General features: G+C 55.7%; 1 protein-coding gene across 1 annotated transcript in view; it reads left to right on the plus strand.

Moving 5' to 3' along the window:
* The window catches only part of LOC133518449 (cytoplasmic dynein 1 light intermediate chain 2), a 46,328-nt gene that overhangs the window by 21,323 nt on the left and 8,340 nt on the right, over positions 1-16,665 (plus strand). Inside the window, exons 4-8 of the mRNA XM_061852136.1 lie at positions 507-718; positions 2,505-2,734; positions 5,029-5,140; positions 9,460-9,597; positions 14,763-14,937. Of these exons, the coding sequence (XP_061708120.1) occupies positions 507-718; positions 2,505-2,734; positions 5,029-5,140; positions 9,460-9,597; positions 14,763-14,937 (867 nt within the window). The remainder of the gene's footprint in view (positions 1-506; positions 719-2,504; positions 2,735-5,028; positions 5,141-9,459; positions 9,598-14,762; positions 14,938-16,665) is intronic.

Below are 16,665 nucleotides of genomic sequence, written 5' to 3' on the forward strand. Positions count from 1 at the left end.
TCATAGTTTTTTGTTTGTGTAATTTGACATTTAGAGACAGTATACATCTCAAATAAAGTATATATTTGTAATTTTTATTGTTTGTAAAAATGGACATGTAAAAGTGCCCCTGTGGCCTATTTGCTTAATAAATGTTTGATATTTGATTTGATATTTAGTTGCCTGTTGAAAGAAAACTACAGTCAGCGATAAGAGCTTCATCAAAAATGAACTTACCAAAACAAATTTATTTGTTAAATAAGTATTTCCTCACGATGTTTTTTTCACCGAAAAGCTAGTGGTAAATATCAAATGATATTTCGTACATAAGTTCCGAAAAACTCATTGGTCTGCGAAGAAATTCAAAGGTGTATGTGAAGTCCCCAATCCGCATCGGGCTAGCGTGGGGACTATAGCCCGAGCCCTCTCGCACATGAGAGGAGGCCTGTGCCCAGCAGTGGGACGTATATAGGCTGAATTTTTTTTTTTTAAATAAGTATTTAAAACAGTTTTTTTTTCACCTACAGAACAAAGGTTACAGAGTAAAAAACAGCAACAGCAGAAATGGCAGCGATACACGGAGCCAGGCGACGAGATGGAGCAAGCGGCCTCATCGCCCATGAAGAGGTCTTCCAGAAACCTGTCGGACGACCTGGATAGCGAGGACGATGAGAACCCGCTGCCTGAAGCTGTGTTGACCACTAATCTGGGGTTGGATATAGTGGTTGTTGTCACTAAGGTAATTTAACACTTTGAAACTAATCATTTTAATCATTAGGCGGGTCCACACAGAGCGCGCGCTCTCAGGCGAGGAAAACGCGCGCGCAGCCTCGGCCGAGGCGAGGCACGTCTACACTGGATCGCACTGTGTGGACCCGCCTAATGATGCTGAACAGTAATTTGTTCCTGTGAGCATGGAGACAGATATTTTGCCAAAAATTTATAGATGGATAATTTAGTACAGGGGTCATCAAATAGCGGATCGCAGTTCGGATACGGACCGCCGACCTTTTTGATGCACATTTCATTTGCTTATTTAATAAACTTAAGTAGAAACTGACCGTGATAGTAATTTCATTTTAAAAACCGGACCCCTGAAGAAAATAATTGGTGACCCCTGGTCTAGTAGATGTCTTAGGGTCTCCCCAAACCAGTCGACGCGGAGTCGGCTTTCGCCGAGTGTTTTACACCACACTATTCGCATTTAGCCGATCGACCGTCTCCACGGTCGGACACCTGCGTTTAGCAGTCTCATCCTCCTTGCGGCCGTAGAGACGCCCGATCGCCTGCGACTTGCTATCGCAACAGTTGTAAAGCGACGGTCGGCTCTCCCGTGCTCCGTCCTGCCGTCGAGACGTCAGACAGCACACGTACAGCCGTTGAGTCCGACGAACAGATGTAGGACAGCGGGTGATCGGCAATCGTAAATCTCATTTTTGGAGACTGGTTGTTAGTAACAACCTGAGTTTGAAATTGAACAGACCTGTAAGATTATTTTCCTTGGTAATTGTTACATATTATATAATAACCTGTGATGATGGATATTTTACGTAGACGGGCATGAAAAAAAAGGCTTACCAGCATTTTTACCGTCATCGGCTCTGTTCGGCCGTCGTCAGCTATGTTCGGCCGTCGAAGACGCTGAACGGCTTCCGCCAGCTCTGACCAGTCCTTATCGTAGGTACTCGGCCGTGATCGGAGCCGTTCAACTCTTTCTGGCACCGTACGGCGGTATAAGGAGATTTATGAATGCGAACGTATGCGGTAGGCTGCAAACAGCGTCGTACGAATGCGAACAGCTTTACGGCAAAACGCCGTTTTCCCGTCGAAAGACGTCGTTTCGCGTGGGCCGAGCCGATTTACGACTTATTCGCTCTTATTGCGTTGACATAAAGCTTTTTCCGTACGCGATTTGCCGAAACGGCGTCGACTAGTTTGGGGAGACCCTTAGTCTTAGTATACTTAAGTAAACTACTTTTCTTCAACCACTCGTTAGCAGTTGAGAGTGAAAGGAAAAATGGTCCCATATACTATTCAATTGACTAACTTGGCTTAAAACATCTGACAGAGTTATTTTTATTTGAAAATGGCTCAACAAGTTGTGTTGGAAAATATCTACCAAAAGAATTATGATGAAGAGGGTCTTTTCTCTTACCTATACGAAAAGGTTTCTTCTTATATTATAACATCATTTTATTCTCCCCTTTCACTCAACAAATAATAGGTGCTATTACACACACCTATACTCGTATCAGCACTAAGATGTACAGTCAGCTGCAAAAATATGTATCGAGAGAATCGTCTCATAAATATGGTACTACACTCTTATTACACTGGAATAAGATGCTATGGGACATATTTTTGAGTAAGATGTGTACATCCATATTTTTACACTTGACTGTACCCAAGATGTTTATGCTCCTCAAAACCTTTGTTTAAAAGACGAGCGGCCATACTCCTTGAAACACTTTGGATATCTACAATCTTGAATGACTCTTTATCTCAAGCATTTTTTTTTTCTCCAGACTGACTACATGAGCACCTTAGAAAAAGAGCATGACTATCGCGACGAGCACTTCGATTTCATGCAACAATGGATCCGGCGGTTCTGCCTCCAGTACGGCGCGGCTCTGTTCTACACGTCCGCCAAAGAGGACAAGAACTGCGACCTGCTCTACAAGTACCTCACGCACAGGATATACGGCCTGCCGTTTAGAACTCCGGCGCTCATTGTTGAGAAGGACGCCGTGCTGATGTAAGTAACACATACTTGCTCGAGCAATGGATCCGGCGGTTCTGCTTCCAGTACGGTGCTCTGTTCTACACGTCTCCTAAAGAGGACAAGAACTGCGACCTGCTCTACAAGTACCTCACGCACAGGATATACGGCCTGCCGTTTAGAACTCCGGCGCTCATTGTTGAGAAGGACGCCGTGCTGATGTAAGTAACTCTACTTGTTCAACAATGGAACCGGCGGTTCTGCTTCCAGTACGGTGCTCTGTTCTACACATCTCCTAAAGAGGACAAGAACTGCGACCTGCTCTACAAGTACCTCACGCACAGGATATACGGCCTGCCGTTTAGAACTCCGGCGCTCATTGTTGAGAAGGACGCCGTGCTGATGTAAGTAACTCTACTTGTTCAACAATGGAACCGGCGGTTCTGCTTCCAGTACGGTGCTCTGTTCTACACATCTCCTAAAGAGGACAAGAACTGCGACCTGCTCTACAAGTACCTCACGCACAGGATATACGGCCTGCCGTTTAGAACTCCGGCCCTCATTGTTGAGAAGGACGCCGTGCTGATGTAAATAACAGATATACTTGTTCAAGCCATGGATCCGGCGATTTTGCCTCCAGTACGGCGCGGCTCTGTCATACATGTCCGCCAAATAGGACAAGAACTGCGACCTGCTCTACAAGTACCTCACGCACAGGATATACGGCCTGCCGTTTAGAACTCCGGCCCTCATTGTTGAGAAGGACGCCGTGCTGATGTAAGTAACTATACTTGTTCAACATTGGATCCGGCGGTTCTGCCTCCAGTACGGCTACAAGTACCTCACGCACAGGATATACGGCCTGCCGTTTAGAACTCCGGCGCTCGTTGTTGAGAAGGACGCCGTGCTGATGTAAGTAACTATACTTGTTCAAGTAATGGATCCGGCGGTTCTGCCTCCAGTACGGCGTTCTGTTCTACACATCCGCCAAAGAGGACAAGAACTGCGACCTGCTCTACAAGTACCTCACGCACAGGATATACGGCCTGCCGTTTAGAACTCCGGCGCTCATTGTTGAGAAGGACGCCGTGCTGATGTAAGTAACTATACTTGTTCAAGTAATGGATCCGGCGGTTCTGCCTCCAGTACGGCGTTCTGTTCTACACATCCGCCAAAGAGGACCAGAACTGCGACCAGCTCTACAAGTACCTCACGCACAGGATATACGGCCTGCCGTTTATAACTCCGGCGCTCATTGTTGAGAAGGACGCCGTGCTGATGTAAGTAACACATACTTGCTCCAGCAATGGATCCGGCGGTTCTGCCTCCAGTACGGCGCGGCTCTGTCATACATGTCCGCTAAATAGGACAAGAACTGCGACCTGCTCTACAAGTACCTCACGCACAGGATATACGGCCTGCCGTTTAGAACTCCGGCCCTCATTGTTGAGAAGGACGCCGTGCTGATGTAAGTAACTATACTTGTTCAACATTGGATCCGGCGGTTCTGCCTCCAGTACGGCTACAAGTACCTCACGCACAGGATATACGGCCTGCCGTTTAGAACTCCGGCGCTCATTGTTGAGAAGGACGCCGTGCTGATGTAAGTAACTATACTTGTTCAACATTGGATCCGGCGGTTCTGCCTCCAGTACGGCGTTCTGTTCTACACATCCGCCAAAGAGGACCAGAACTGCGACCAGCTCTACAAGTACCTCACGCACAAGATATACGGCCTGCCGTTTAGAACTCCGGCGCTCGTTGTTGAGAAGGACGCCGTGCTGATGTATGTGCCAAATCCATTATGTGCTCGATTTTTGATTAACAAATAGTTACCTAGCAACAAAATACATACGGTATTAATTACTTTGATTAAAAAATCTCTAAGCAGCAAAATAGGGTTAACAAAGCTGCACCGGGTTTTATGTGTCTCGTCGTATTGTGTTCTATTTGTGCGGTTTTGTACGTGTCCTATTTTTAAGTACATTCGTGTGAAAAAAATCGAAAGAAGATAGATCCCATCATTAGATGGAAATCATAATTTCCAAAGATAGATACAAGTGTTTTAGAAAATATTGTTGAATGAAAACAATTTGGGTATAAGTCAAAATGTTAGTTTAGTTTTATGCGCGCCGCCTCGGCCGAGGCACGTCTACACAGGGCGGTTTGTGCGTGAGGAAATTGCCTCGCACGTATGCTCGCTCTGTGTGGATTCGCCTAATGATTAGTTCGACACAGAGTTGAATTAATCATTAAAGAGTCTGTGCATTTATGTTGATATACAAATTGACTGCTAGAATTATATATACTTATTGTATCTTCATTTTCAGACCCGCCGGTTGGGATAGCATGAAGAAAATTAGCATATTATACGAAAACATGCAGAGCTGTAAACCAGACGATTACTACAGAGACATCATAGTGCAGCCAGCGACGCGGAAGGTAAGTTTTGATTGTATAACCCCATCGAAGTACAATAATATTGAGATGAAATGGGGGAGGGGGGAGATGACCGAACGAGATGCTCTTACGGAACTTTCAGTAGGAGTAGCAGAGAAAGCGTTATTATTGTTTGTCTCTATTATAGTATCACTTGTCCATCCTGCCTACTTCTAAAAAGTCCTAAGTGACGTAGACGTTTTATGTTGCTCACCGTTTTTTATGGTGGGTAACGAACCCGACCAAATTAAGTAGGTTGTTTTTGGTATGTTGTCAGGAATGTTTAAAGGTGTTTTTAATTTTGTCGCATTGCGTATGTTCTGTCCCTCACGGGCGCACGCGGTATAGCACATCTATACGAACCTTCCATTTATTTATAACCCACTTAAATCAGGGTTTTGGACTAAGTTTAGTTTGTTTTTTTTTTCTGTGTATTTAAAACAAAAAATATTTTTAATATTGATATGGTCACTATAATGTTGTTAGGTTAGCTAATTACGTAGTGAATAAATTTACCGACTTGGTATTCCATGGATCACGCAACTTTTTACGGTAGAAGAACTGAGTTGCACGACTTGTTTTTTTTGTACAAGTTATGTTTTTGATGGCATTGGCTTTTTCTGAAACTTGCAATGAAAGGTTAACATGGTTTTTTTTTCAAATTAGGTCTAGAAATACTACTTACGTATCCGATGCGATGAGTGAAGATGGTATGTAAAGGAATTTCATACAACCTTACACAGCTAGGCCTGTAAAGCAACCTTCTTTTGTTTTTAAACGTCACATTGTGACAGAACGTTTTGGCGTTCAGCCATCAAATAGTAGTAGATCCATAATTAAACATTAGCTGTGTAAACCTACGAAAAAAAGCAAATTGAGTACCATTTTTTTTTATTTTTTTTTATTTAATTCAAAGCCCATACTATACAAATCTCAGCGAGAGACGGGATTGCCGGCCGCGTATCGCTTTACGGCCTCGCCACGCTCGGCTCGCTATAACTACTTGGCCTGCAACCAGGCGTATGAAACTCTCCGCGCGAGCTCGAATTTATGCCTACGAAACTCGTCCCGTCTACGGTACAAAAGTCAGCCAGTTGGTTGCCACGCACACTCACAGACGCACGTCACCGCGCGCTCTAATTGTGCGAAGGAAATGGCTTCGTCACGAACAAATAACACGGCTTTTGTGGATGGATGCAGAAACATAAAAATATCGCTTTTGTTCTTTTGACAGACGAGGAAAAATTAGTAGGTACACATTCTCAGTATACTTACTTATTTTTATTTTATTTTATTTTGATAGGTACAATAACACAATGCAGGCAACAACATTTTAAAATATTCCATATATAAGTATCTTATACACTACCCACACCACGATTACAATTGTACACAACACAACCACGGAACAATTATTAAGCTAAATACAATTTTTCACTATAAAATCTTGTTATTAAAGGCAGTAAAAAATATAGTAAAATATAATAAACTGTTAGTACGATAAGATATTTACTTACAATTTTGGGACAGCAAAACATTTTTGAACTTAGGTAAAGACTTAGGACATTATAACATAATACATATAAAACTTAAAATCTAAATCTAAAAATAAATAAAACTAATCTTAAAATAAATAATTAAAAAAAATAATTAAAAACTATCCCCCTGCGGCATGGTGCCGTAGATGCTGGCAGCATTTCCTCGTTGTATTGCAATACTTATTCTTTGTGCGAGGAAGCTGCCAGCTCTACGATCACCGGTAGCGTCTTCTATTTTTTTGGCTAAATCCTTAAATAGTGAAGATGCATTCGGACCCCACGGGCCAAGGGTCTCGACGCCAAAAGGTACGAAATCGTATTCGGGGCCGAGACCCCTATATTTGATCTTTTTTAATTTTTCGGCCGCCTCTGCCGCCGCGCCGGGTTTTGCAGTTGTGCCGTGGAGATGAGACGGGGCTAGAGTGTCTACACATGTGGCGTCCCACACCAGCACCCGTCCCATCTTCCACGGAATTAGTGACATTCCGTCCGGTCTCTTACCATCGTCTCTTACAATACCAGCTGGCTCAAGAAGAGCTGGCACGTTCACGCTGGCAAGAGACCGGCGGAGAATATCGTTAAGCGCGGCGTGTCTAGAGAAGCGGCCGGCGCTCCTTTGGCAGGAGAGCCCGTGGTGTCCGAGGGCGTCGACATCAGTGCCGCAGGGGCACCTATGTGGAGCACAGACCCGGACGCCGAGTCGCAGGCAGGTTGCAACGCGCAGAGTGTGCGGTTCCAAAAATGTGCCTGTGTGTACCGAAGGAAACGCGTGCAGCCAGGCGCCGGATTCCTTCGTACCCGCTGCTAAGAGTCTGGCGCGTGAGGAACCTATGCTGCGACTTAAGAGAGAGTCATAGATAATTTTACAATGGATGTCATCCCAGGTCCTTTGGGAATTTAGATTTTCGGGAAAATCCTTACCCGGGCAGGCAATGGACCAGGCGTTTTTAGATTCCGTTAAGCCAGCAATCTCATAGTTTGGAGGGCAGGCCCTTAGGATTTTGCCTATGAGAATTGCTGAGCTATGAACGGAAGATAAAAACGCCGGGGTAGAAACACTAGAAATTTTGCGGATCCCTATCCCACCGTGACGAATGGGAAGGGATGTCCGTAAAGACACGTTCAAAATATCTAAATTAATATCTAAGTTATTATATACACGACACATTCTAAAGACAGGCGCATTATTGGATACATTGTTATTAGAAACCATAGGCAAGGCAAACAATTCTAGATTCCGTGTTCTCTTATTGTTGGCTCTAAGTGAAACATAATCCATGAGGTTACTGTCGAGACCACCATGCACAATTTTATGAAGTGTAACCATATCAACGACATCGCGTCGGGACGATAGTGATTGTAAATTATATGCTAAGAGTCTATCTGAATACTCAGGAAGCGTTCGGCGTGTTTTAGTTTTAGTGGAAAGATATCGTAAAAACTTTGCCTGTATTGATTCCAATCTATCAGAGTGTGTCTTATAAATTGGTTGCCAAACCGACGAGCAGTATTCGAGCGTAGTTCGAACTAATGAGGAGTATAGAATAATTAGGCTATTTGGCCCTTTGAAAGGTTTAGCAGTTCGCTTGATAAAACCAAGCATGCGATTATATTTTGATACCTACTATTATTATTTTTGCAATAGTTAAAAAGTACATATGTATTAAATTTCTTTAAAAATGTTATGTTTTTTAGAACACAATCATGCATAGTTAGATTTGAAATAGCTACATAGGTATACCTAACTAACGTTTTGGTATATGTTTCTTTTAATGGCAGTATGTACAGTCACGTCTGAAAATAGCGGTAGGAAAATGTGCAAAAAATATAAATACACTACCTTAATATATGGGCAATAAAGTCGTGTATACATATTTTCGGCACTTTTTTCGTATCCAATTTTCAGACGTGACCGTACTCACCTACTCACTGCCATTTAAATATCTTATAATTACCTGTATTAATGCTTTTTCTATTACTTTTTTTATTGTGTAACGTTAATCTCTATCTGGTTTTAAACTACACGAAGTTTTACAACATCAGTCATAAAACGTCGTAAACACTGCGGTTACTGCAGGGACATATGACCTTTTAAAATGGTTCGTCGGAATGAAACGCAAACGAAATATTATAAAGATGGCAACTTGCTTATACCTATAGTTATTTGACGTTATGCTGTTATGTGTGTATACCTAACGGCAAGTTTAAATGTTAATTTAATCAGTAGATTTCGAGGCCGATTTTGACATGAATTAAATATTACTTATATTTGTACTTAAAGTAGGTAGGCATCATCGATATACCTACTGTTGCAAAGTACTAGCCTTCACTAAAACCAGCCTTCTCGCTTTATTAGTAGGTAGGTAAAGCGGATCCTGCGGGTCAAGTGTGATACAAATAAGATATAGATTTTATTTTATTTCACTCCGCTGTTTAAATAGGTTTACAATTACTTACTTATTTGTAAAATCATTTCTAAGCGTAGGCAACCCTAACCTTGTGCCGCTGCGCGCGGTGCGGGGAGTGCCGCGTTGAAGGTTAGGCCGCCATTGTATTTTTGTGTAGGTATCAAAACAGTAGGTATTTGCGTTTTCTTTGAGAGTTAAGTATCTGTTCGTAAGAACTAATATAATCTGTGCTGCAACCCTTCGTTTCCCGGCGTCTATAGTAATGGATTTTTAATATTTTTTAAGTTGTTGATCAATAGGGAAATTTTCTAGGATTTTAGACATGAAGCTCGGTCTTGCCTCGGGTTTTATTAACCGTACTTATATGTTTGTACAGAGCGGAGCGAACCGGGAAGCAGAAGTAGCGGCAGAGGACGAGCAGGCGTTCCTGCAGCGGCAGCTCGCCGCCTTGCAGGCCGGCACGCCCGCGCCGCGCGCCGACTCGCCGCTGCGGGCCGCGCAGCGCGCCACGCAGGTGTGTACAGTGTGGAGGGTACACCCGGGGGACAGAGGACGAGCAGGCGTTCCTGCAGCGGCAGCTCGCCGCCTTGCAGGCCGGCACGCCCGCGCCGCGCGCCGACTCGCCGCTGCGGGCCGCGCAGCGCGCCACGCAGGTGTGTACAGTGTGGAGGGTACACCCGGGGGACAGAGGACGAGCAGGCGTTCCTGCAGCGGCAGCTCGCCGCCTTGCAGGCCGGCACGCCCGCGCCGCGCGCCGACTCGCCGCTGCGGGCCGCGCAGCGCGCCACGCAGGTGTGTACAGTGTGGAGGGTACACCCGGGGGACAGAGGACGAGCAGGCGTTCCTGCAGCGGCAGCTCGCCGCCTTGCAGGCCGGCACGCCCGCGCCGCGCGCCGACTCGCCGCTGCGGGCCGCGCAGCGCGCCACGCAGGTGTGTACAGTGTGGAGGGTACACCCGGGGGACAGAGGACGAGCAGGCGTTCCTGCAGCGGCAGCTCGCCGCCTTGCAGGCCGGCACGCCCGCGCCGCGCGCCGACTCGCCGCTGCGGGCCGCGCAGCGCGCCACGCAGGTGTGTACAGTGTGGAGGGTACACCCGGGGGACAGAGGACGAGCAGGCGTTCCTGCAGCGGCAGCTCGCCGCCTTGCAGGCCGGCACGCCCGCGCCGCGCGCCGACTCGCCGCTGCGGGCCGCGCAGCGCGCCACGCAGGTGTGTACAGTGTGGAGGGTACACCCGGGGGACAGAGGACGAGCAGGCGTTCCTGCAGCGGCAGCTCGCCGCCTTGCAGGCCGGCACGCCCGCGCCGCGCGCCGACTCGCCGCTGCGGGCCGCGCAGCGCGCCACGCAGGTGTGTACAGTGTGGAGGGTACACCCGGGGGACAGAGGACGAGCAGGCGTTCCTGCAGCGGCAGCTCGCCGCCTTGCAGGCCGGCACGCCCGCGCCGCGCGCCGACTCGCCGCTGCGGGCCGCGCAGCGCGCCACGCAGGTGTGTACAGTGTGGAGGGTACACCCGGGGGACAGAGGACGAGCAGGCGTTCCTGCAGCGGCAGCTCGCCGCCTTGCAGGCCGGCACGCCCGCGCCGCGCGCCGACTCGCCGCTGCGGGCCGCGCAGCGCGCCACGCAGGTGTGTACAGTGTGGAGGGTACACCCGGGGGACAGAGGACGAGCAGGCGTTCCTGCAGCGGCAGCTCGCCGCCTTGCAGGCCGGCACGCCCGCGCCGCGCGCCGACTCGCCGCTGCGGGCCGCGCAGCGCGCCACGCAGGTGTGTACAGTGTGGAGGGTACACCCGGGGGACAGAGGACGAGCAGGCGTTCCTGCAGCGGCAGCTCGCCGCCTTGCAGGCCGGCACGCCCGCGCCGCGCGCCGACTCGCCGCTGCGGGCCGCGCAGCGCGCCACGCAGGTGTGTACAGTGTGGAGGGTACACCCGGGGGACAGAGGACGAGCAGGCGTTCCTGCAGCGGCAGCTCGCCGCCTTGCAGGCCGGCACGCCCGCGCCGCGCGCCGACTCGCCGCTGCGGGCCGCGCAGCGCGCCACGCAGGTGTGTACAGTGTGGAGGGTACACCCGGGGGACAGAGGACGAGCAGGCGTTCCTGCAGCGGCAGCTCGCCGCCTTGCAGGCCGGCACGCCCGCGCCGCGCGCCGACTCGCCGCTGCGGGCCGCGCAGCGCGCCACGCAGGTGTGTACAGTGTGGAGGGTACACCCGGGGGACAGAGGACGAGCAGGCGTTCCTGCAGCGGCAGCTCGCCGCCTTGCAGGCCGGCACGCCCGCGCCGCGCGCCGACTCGCCGCTGCGGGCCGCGCAGCGCGCCACGCAGGTGTGTACAGTGTGGAGGGTACACCCGGGGGACAGAGGACGAGCAGGCGTTCCTGCAGCGGCAGCTCGCCGCCTTGCAGGCCGGCACGCCCGCGCCGCGCGCCGACTCGCCGCTGCGGGCCGCGCAGCGCGCCACGCAGGTGTGTACAGTGTGGAGGGTACACCCGGGGGACAGAGGACGAGCAGGCGTTCCTGCAGCGGCAGCTCGCCGCCTTGCAGGCCGGCACGCCCGCGCCGCGCGCCGACTCGCCGCTGCGGGCCGCGCAGCGCGCCACGCAGGTGTGTACAGTGTGGAGGGTACACCCGGGGGACAGAGGACGAGCAGGCGTTCCTGCAGCGGCAGCTCGCCGCCTTGCAGGCCGGCACGCCCGCGCCGCGCGCCGACTCGCCGCTGCGGGCCGCGCAGCGCGCCACGCAGGTGTGTACAGTGTGGAGGGTACACCCGGGGGACAGAGGACGAGCAGGCGTTCCTGCAGCGGCAGCTCGCCGCCTTGCAGGCCGGCACGCCCGCGCCGCGCGCCGACTCGCCGCTGCGGGCCGCGCAGCGCGCCACGCAGGTGTGTACAGTGTGGAGGGTACACCCGGGGGACAGAGGACGAGCAGGCGTTCCTGCAGCGGCAGCTCGCCGCCTTGCAGGCCGGCACGCCCGCGCCGCGCGCCGACTCGCCGCTGCGGGCCGCGCAGCGCGCCACGCAGGTGTGTACAGTGTGGAGGGTACACCCGGGGGACAGAGGACGAGCAGGCGTTCCTGCAGCGGCAGCTCGCCGCCTTGCAGGCCGGCACGCCCGCGCCGCGCGCCGACTCGCCGCTGCGGGCCGCGCAGCGCGCCACGCAGGTGTGTACAGTGTGGAGGGTACACCCGGGGGACAGAGGACGAGCAGGCGTTCCTGCAGCGGCAGCTCGCCGCCTTGCAGGCCGGCACGCCCGCGCCGCGCGCCGACTCGCCGCTGCGGGCCGCGCAGCGCGCCACGCAGGTGTGTACAGTGTGGAGGGTACACCCGGGGGACAGAGGACGAGCAGGCGTTCCTGCAGCGGCAGCTCGCCGCCTTGCAGGCCGGCACGCCCGCGCCGCGCGCCGACTCGCCGCTGCGGGCCGCGCAGCGCGCCACGCAGGTGTGTACAGTGTGGAGGGTACACCCGGGGGACAGAGGACGAGCAGGCGTTCCTGCAGCGGCAGCTCGCCGCCTTGCAGGCCGGCACGCCCGCGCCGCGCGCCGACTCGCCGCTGCGGGCCGCGCAGCGCGCCACGCAGGTGTGTACAGTGTGGAGGGTACACCCGGGGGACAGAGGACGAGCAGGCGTTCCTGCAGCGGCAGCTCGCCGCCTTGCAGGCCGGCACGCCCGCGCCGCGCGCCGACTCGCCGCTGCGGGCCGCGCAGCGCGCCACGCAGGTGTGTACAGTGTGGAGGGTACACCCGGGGGACAGAGGACGAGCAGGCGTTCCTGCAGCGGCAGCTCGCCGCCTTGCAGGCCGGCACGCCCGCGCCGCGCGCCGACTCGCCGCTGCGGGCCGCGCAGCGCGCCACGCAGGTGTGTACAGTGTGGAGGGTACACCCGGGGGACAGAGGACGAGCAGGCGTTCCTGCAGCGGCAGCTCGCCGCCTTGCAGGCCGGCACGCCCGCGCCGCGCGCCGACTCGCCGCTGCGGGCCGCGCAGCGCGCCACGCAGGTGTGTACAGTGTGGAGGGTACACCCGGGGGACAGAGGACGAGCAGGCGTTCCTGCAGCGGCAGCTCTCCGCCTTGCAGGCCGGCACGCCCGCGCCGCGCGCCGACTCGCCGCTGCGGGCCGCGCAGCGCGCCACGCAGGTGTGTACAGTGTGGAGGGTACACCCGGGGGACAGAGGACGAGCAGGCGTTCCTGCAGCGGCAGCTCGCCGCCTTGCAGGCCGGCACGCCCGCGCCGCGCGCCGACTCGCCGCTGCGGGCCGCGCAGCGCGCCACGCAGGTGTGTACAGTGTGGAGGGTACACCCGGGGGACAGAGGACGAGCAGGCGTTCCTGCAGCGGCAGCTCGCCGCCTTGCAGGCCGGCACGCCCGCGCCGCGCGCCGACTCGCCGCTGCGGGCCGCGCAGCGCGCCACGCAGGTGTGTACAGTGTGGAGGGTACACCCGGGGGACAGAGGACGAGCAGGCGTTCCTGCAGCGGCAGCTCGCCGCCTTGCAGGCCGGCACGCCCGCGCCGCGCGCCGACTCGCCGCTGCGGGCCGCGCAGCGCGCCACGCAGGTGTGTACAGTGTGGAGGGTACACCCGGGGGACAGAGGACGAGCAGGCGTTCCTGCAGCGGCAGCTCGCCGCCTTGCAGGCCGGCACGCCCGCGCCGCGCGCCGACTCGCCGCTGCGGGCCGCGCAGCGCGCCACGCAGGTGTGTACAGTGTGGAGGGTACACCCGGGGGACAGAGGACGAGCAGGCGTTCCTGCAGCGGCAGCTCGCCGCCTTGCAGGCCGGCACGCCCGCGCCGCGCGCCGACTCGCCGCTGCGGGCCGCGCAGCGCGCCACGCAGGTGTGTACAGTGTGGAGGGTACACCCGGGGGACAGAGGACGAGCAGGCGTTCCTGCAGCGGCAGCTCGCCGCCTTGCAGGCCGGCACGCCCGCGCCGCGCGCCGACTCGCCGCTGCGGGCCGCGCAGCGCGCCACGCAGGTGTGTACAGTGTGGAGGGTACACCCGGGGGACAGAGGACGAGCAGGCGTTCCTGCAGCGGCAGCTCGCCGCCTTGCAGGCCGGCACGCCCGCGCCGCGCGCCGACTCGCCGCTGCGGGCCGCGCAGCGCGCCACGCAGGTGTGTACAGTGTGGAGGGTACACCCGGGGGACAGAGGACGAGCAGGCGTTCCTGCAGCGGCAGCTCGCCGCCTTGCAGGCCGGCACGCCCGCGCCGCGCGCCGACTCGCCGCTGCGGGCCGCGCAGCGCGCCACGCAGGTGTGTACAGTGTGGAGGGTACACCCGGGGGACAGAGGACGAGCAGGCGTTCCTGCAGCGGCAGCTCGCCGCCTTGCAGGCCGGCACGCCCGCGCCGCGCGCCGACTCGCCGCTGCGGGCCGCGCAGCGCGCCACGCAGGTGTGTACAGTGTGGAGGGTACACCCGGGGGACAGAGGACGAGCAGGCGTTCCTGCAGCGGCAGCTCGCCGCCTTGCAGGCCGGCACGCCCGCGCCGCGCGCCGACTCGCCGCTGCGGGCCGCGCAGCGCGCCACGCAGGTGTGGATTATGTACACCCTACCTTACGGCCTTCGCCATGTTGTGGATTTTTGGTGTAGTCAGCAGTAATTAAGAGTTCCTCGATATAAAGATTAAAACAATCAACGTTTATAATCTGTTTCAATACATTTATCGTTACTAACGTAAATATTTGTCCACAGTTGGACGGCGCCAAGATCGGCATGGGCCCCGGCACGCCGGGCAACGAGGGCGTGTTGGCCAACTTCTTCAACTCGCTGCTGTACAAGAAGACGGGCAGCCCCGCCGGCCGCACGCCCGAGCCCGCGCCTGGAGCGGCTGCGGCGGCAGCACGCTCCGACGCGGCCGCCGAGCTAGGTGAGGCACATGTAGGGCCCGACACACTCGCGCTGTACAACAAGACCGGCAGCCCCGCCGGCCGCACGCCCGAGCCCGCGCCTGGAGCGGCTGCGGCGGCAGCACGCTCCGACGCGGCCGCCGAGCTAGGTGAGGCACATGTAGGGCCCGACACACTCGCGCTGTACAACAAGACCGGCAGCCCCGCCGGCCGCACGCCCGAGCCCGCGCCTGGAGCGGCTGCGGCGGCAGCACGCTCCGACGCGGCCGCCGAGCTAGGTGAGGCACATGTAGGGCCCGACACACTCGCGCTGTACAACAAGACCGGCAGCCCCGCCGGCCGCACGCCCGAGCCCGCGCCTGGAGCGGCTGCGGCGGCAGCACGCTCCGACGCGGCCGCCGAGCTAGGTGAGGCACATGTAGGGCCCGACACACTCGCGCTGTACAACAAGACCGGCAGCCCCGCCGGCCGCACGCCCGAGCCCGCGCCTGGAGCGGCTGCGGCGGCAGCACGCTCCGACGCGGCCGCCGAGCTAGGTGAGGCACATGTAGGGCCCGACACACTCGCGCTGTACAACAAGACCGGCAGCCCCGCCGGCCGCACGCCCGAGCCCGCGCCTGGAGCGGCTGCGGCGGCAGCACACTCCGACGCGGCCGCCGAGCTAGGTGAGGCACATGTAGGGCCCGACACACTCGCGCTGTACAACAAGACCGGCAGCCCCGCCGGCCGCACGCCCGAGCCCGCGCCTGGAGCGGCTGCGGCGGCAGCACGCTCCGACGCGGCCGCCGAGCTAGGTGAGGCACATGTAGGGCCCGACACACTCGCGCTGTACAACAAGACCGGCAGCCCCGCCGGCCGCACGCCCGAGCCCGCGCCTGGAGCGGCTGCGGCGGCAGCACGCTCCGACGCGGCCGCCGAGCTAGGTGAGGCACATGTAGGGCCCGACACACTCGCGCTGTACAACAAGACCGGCAGCCCCGCCGGCCGCACGCCCGAGCCCGCGCCTGGAGCGGCTGCGGCGGCAGCACGCTCCGACGCGGCCGCCGAGCTAGGTGAGGCACATGTAGGGCCCGACACACTCGCGCTGTACAACAAGACCGGCAGCCCCGCCGGCCGCACGCCCGAGCCCGCGCCTGGAGCGGCTGCGGCGGCAGCACGCTCCGACGCGGCCGCCGAGCTAGGTGAGGCACATGTAGGGCCCGACACACTCGCGCTGTACAACAAGACCGGCAGCCCCGCCGGCCGCACGCCCGAGCCCGCGCCTGGAGCGGCTGCGGCGGCAGCACGCTCCGACGCGGCCGCCGAGCTAGGTGAGGCACATGTAGGGCCCGACACACTCGCAACAAATAAATATAGGACATTATTACACAAATTGACCAAGTCCCACAGTAATCTCAATAAGACTTGTGTTCAGGGTACTTAATAAACGATATAGATAATAATTATATAAAAATACTTAAATACATAGAAAACACCCATGACGCAGAAACAAATATCCATGCTCATCACACGAATAAATGCCCTTACCAAGATTTGAACCCGGGACCATTTCATAGGCAGGGTTACTACCCACTATACTCTGTATCTTTAGGTATTAAAATAAAAGTAAACAGACAATTTGTACATTTCCGGGTAGTTATAACATTCATTGGTTAATCAACCAAATACAAAACTGCCTGGATCTGTCACCGAATGACCTGACTTTAACCTACATTATTGGATCATGTAATGTTGTCATCTACCCTCAA

This window comes from Cydia pomonella, chromosome 5, assembly GCF_033807575.1.
Source record: "Cydia pomonella isolate Wapato2018A chromosome 5, ilCydPomo1, whole genome shotgun sequence".
Taxonomy (NCBI): domain Eukaryota; kingdom Metazoa; phylum Arthropoda; class Insecta; order Lepidoptera; family Tortricidae; genus Cydia; species Cydia pomonella.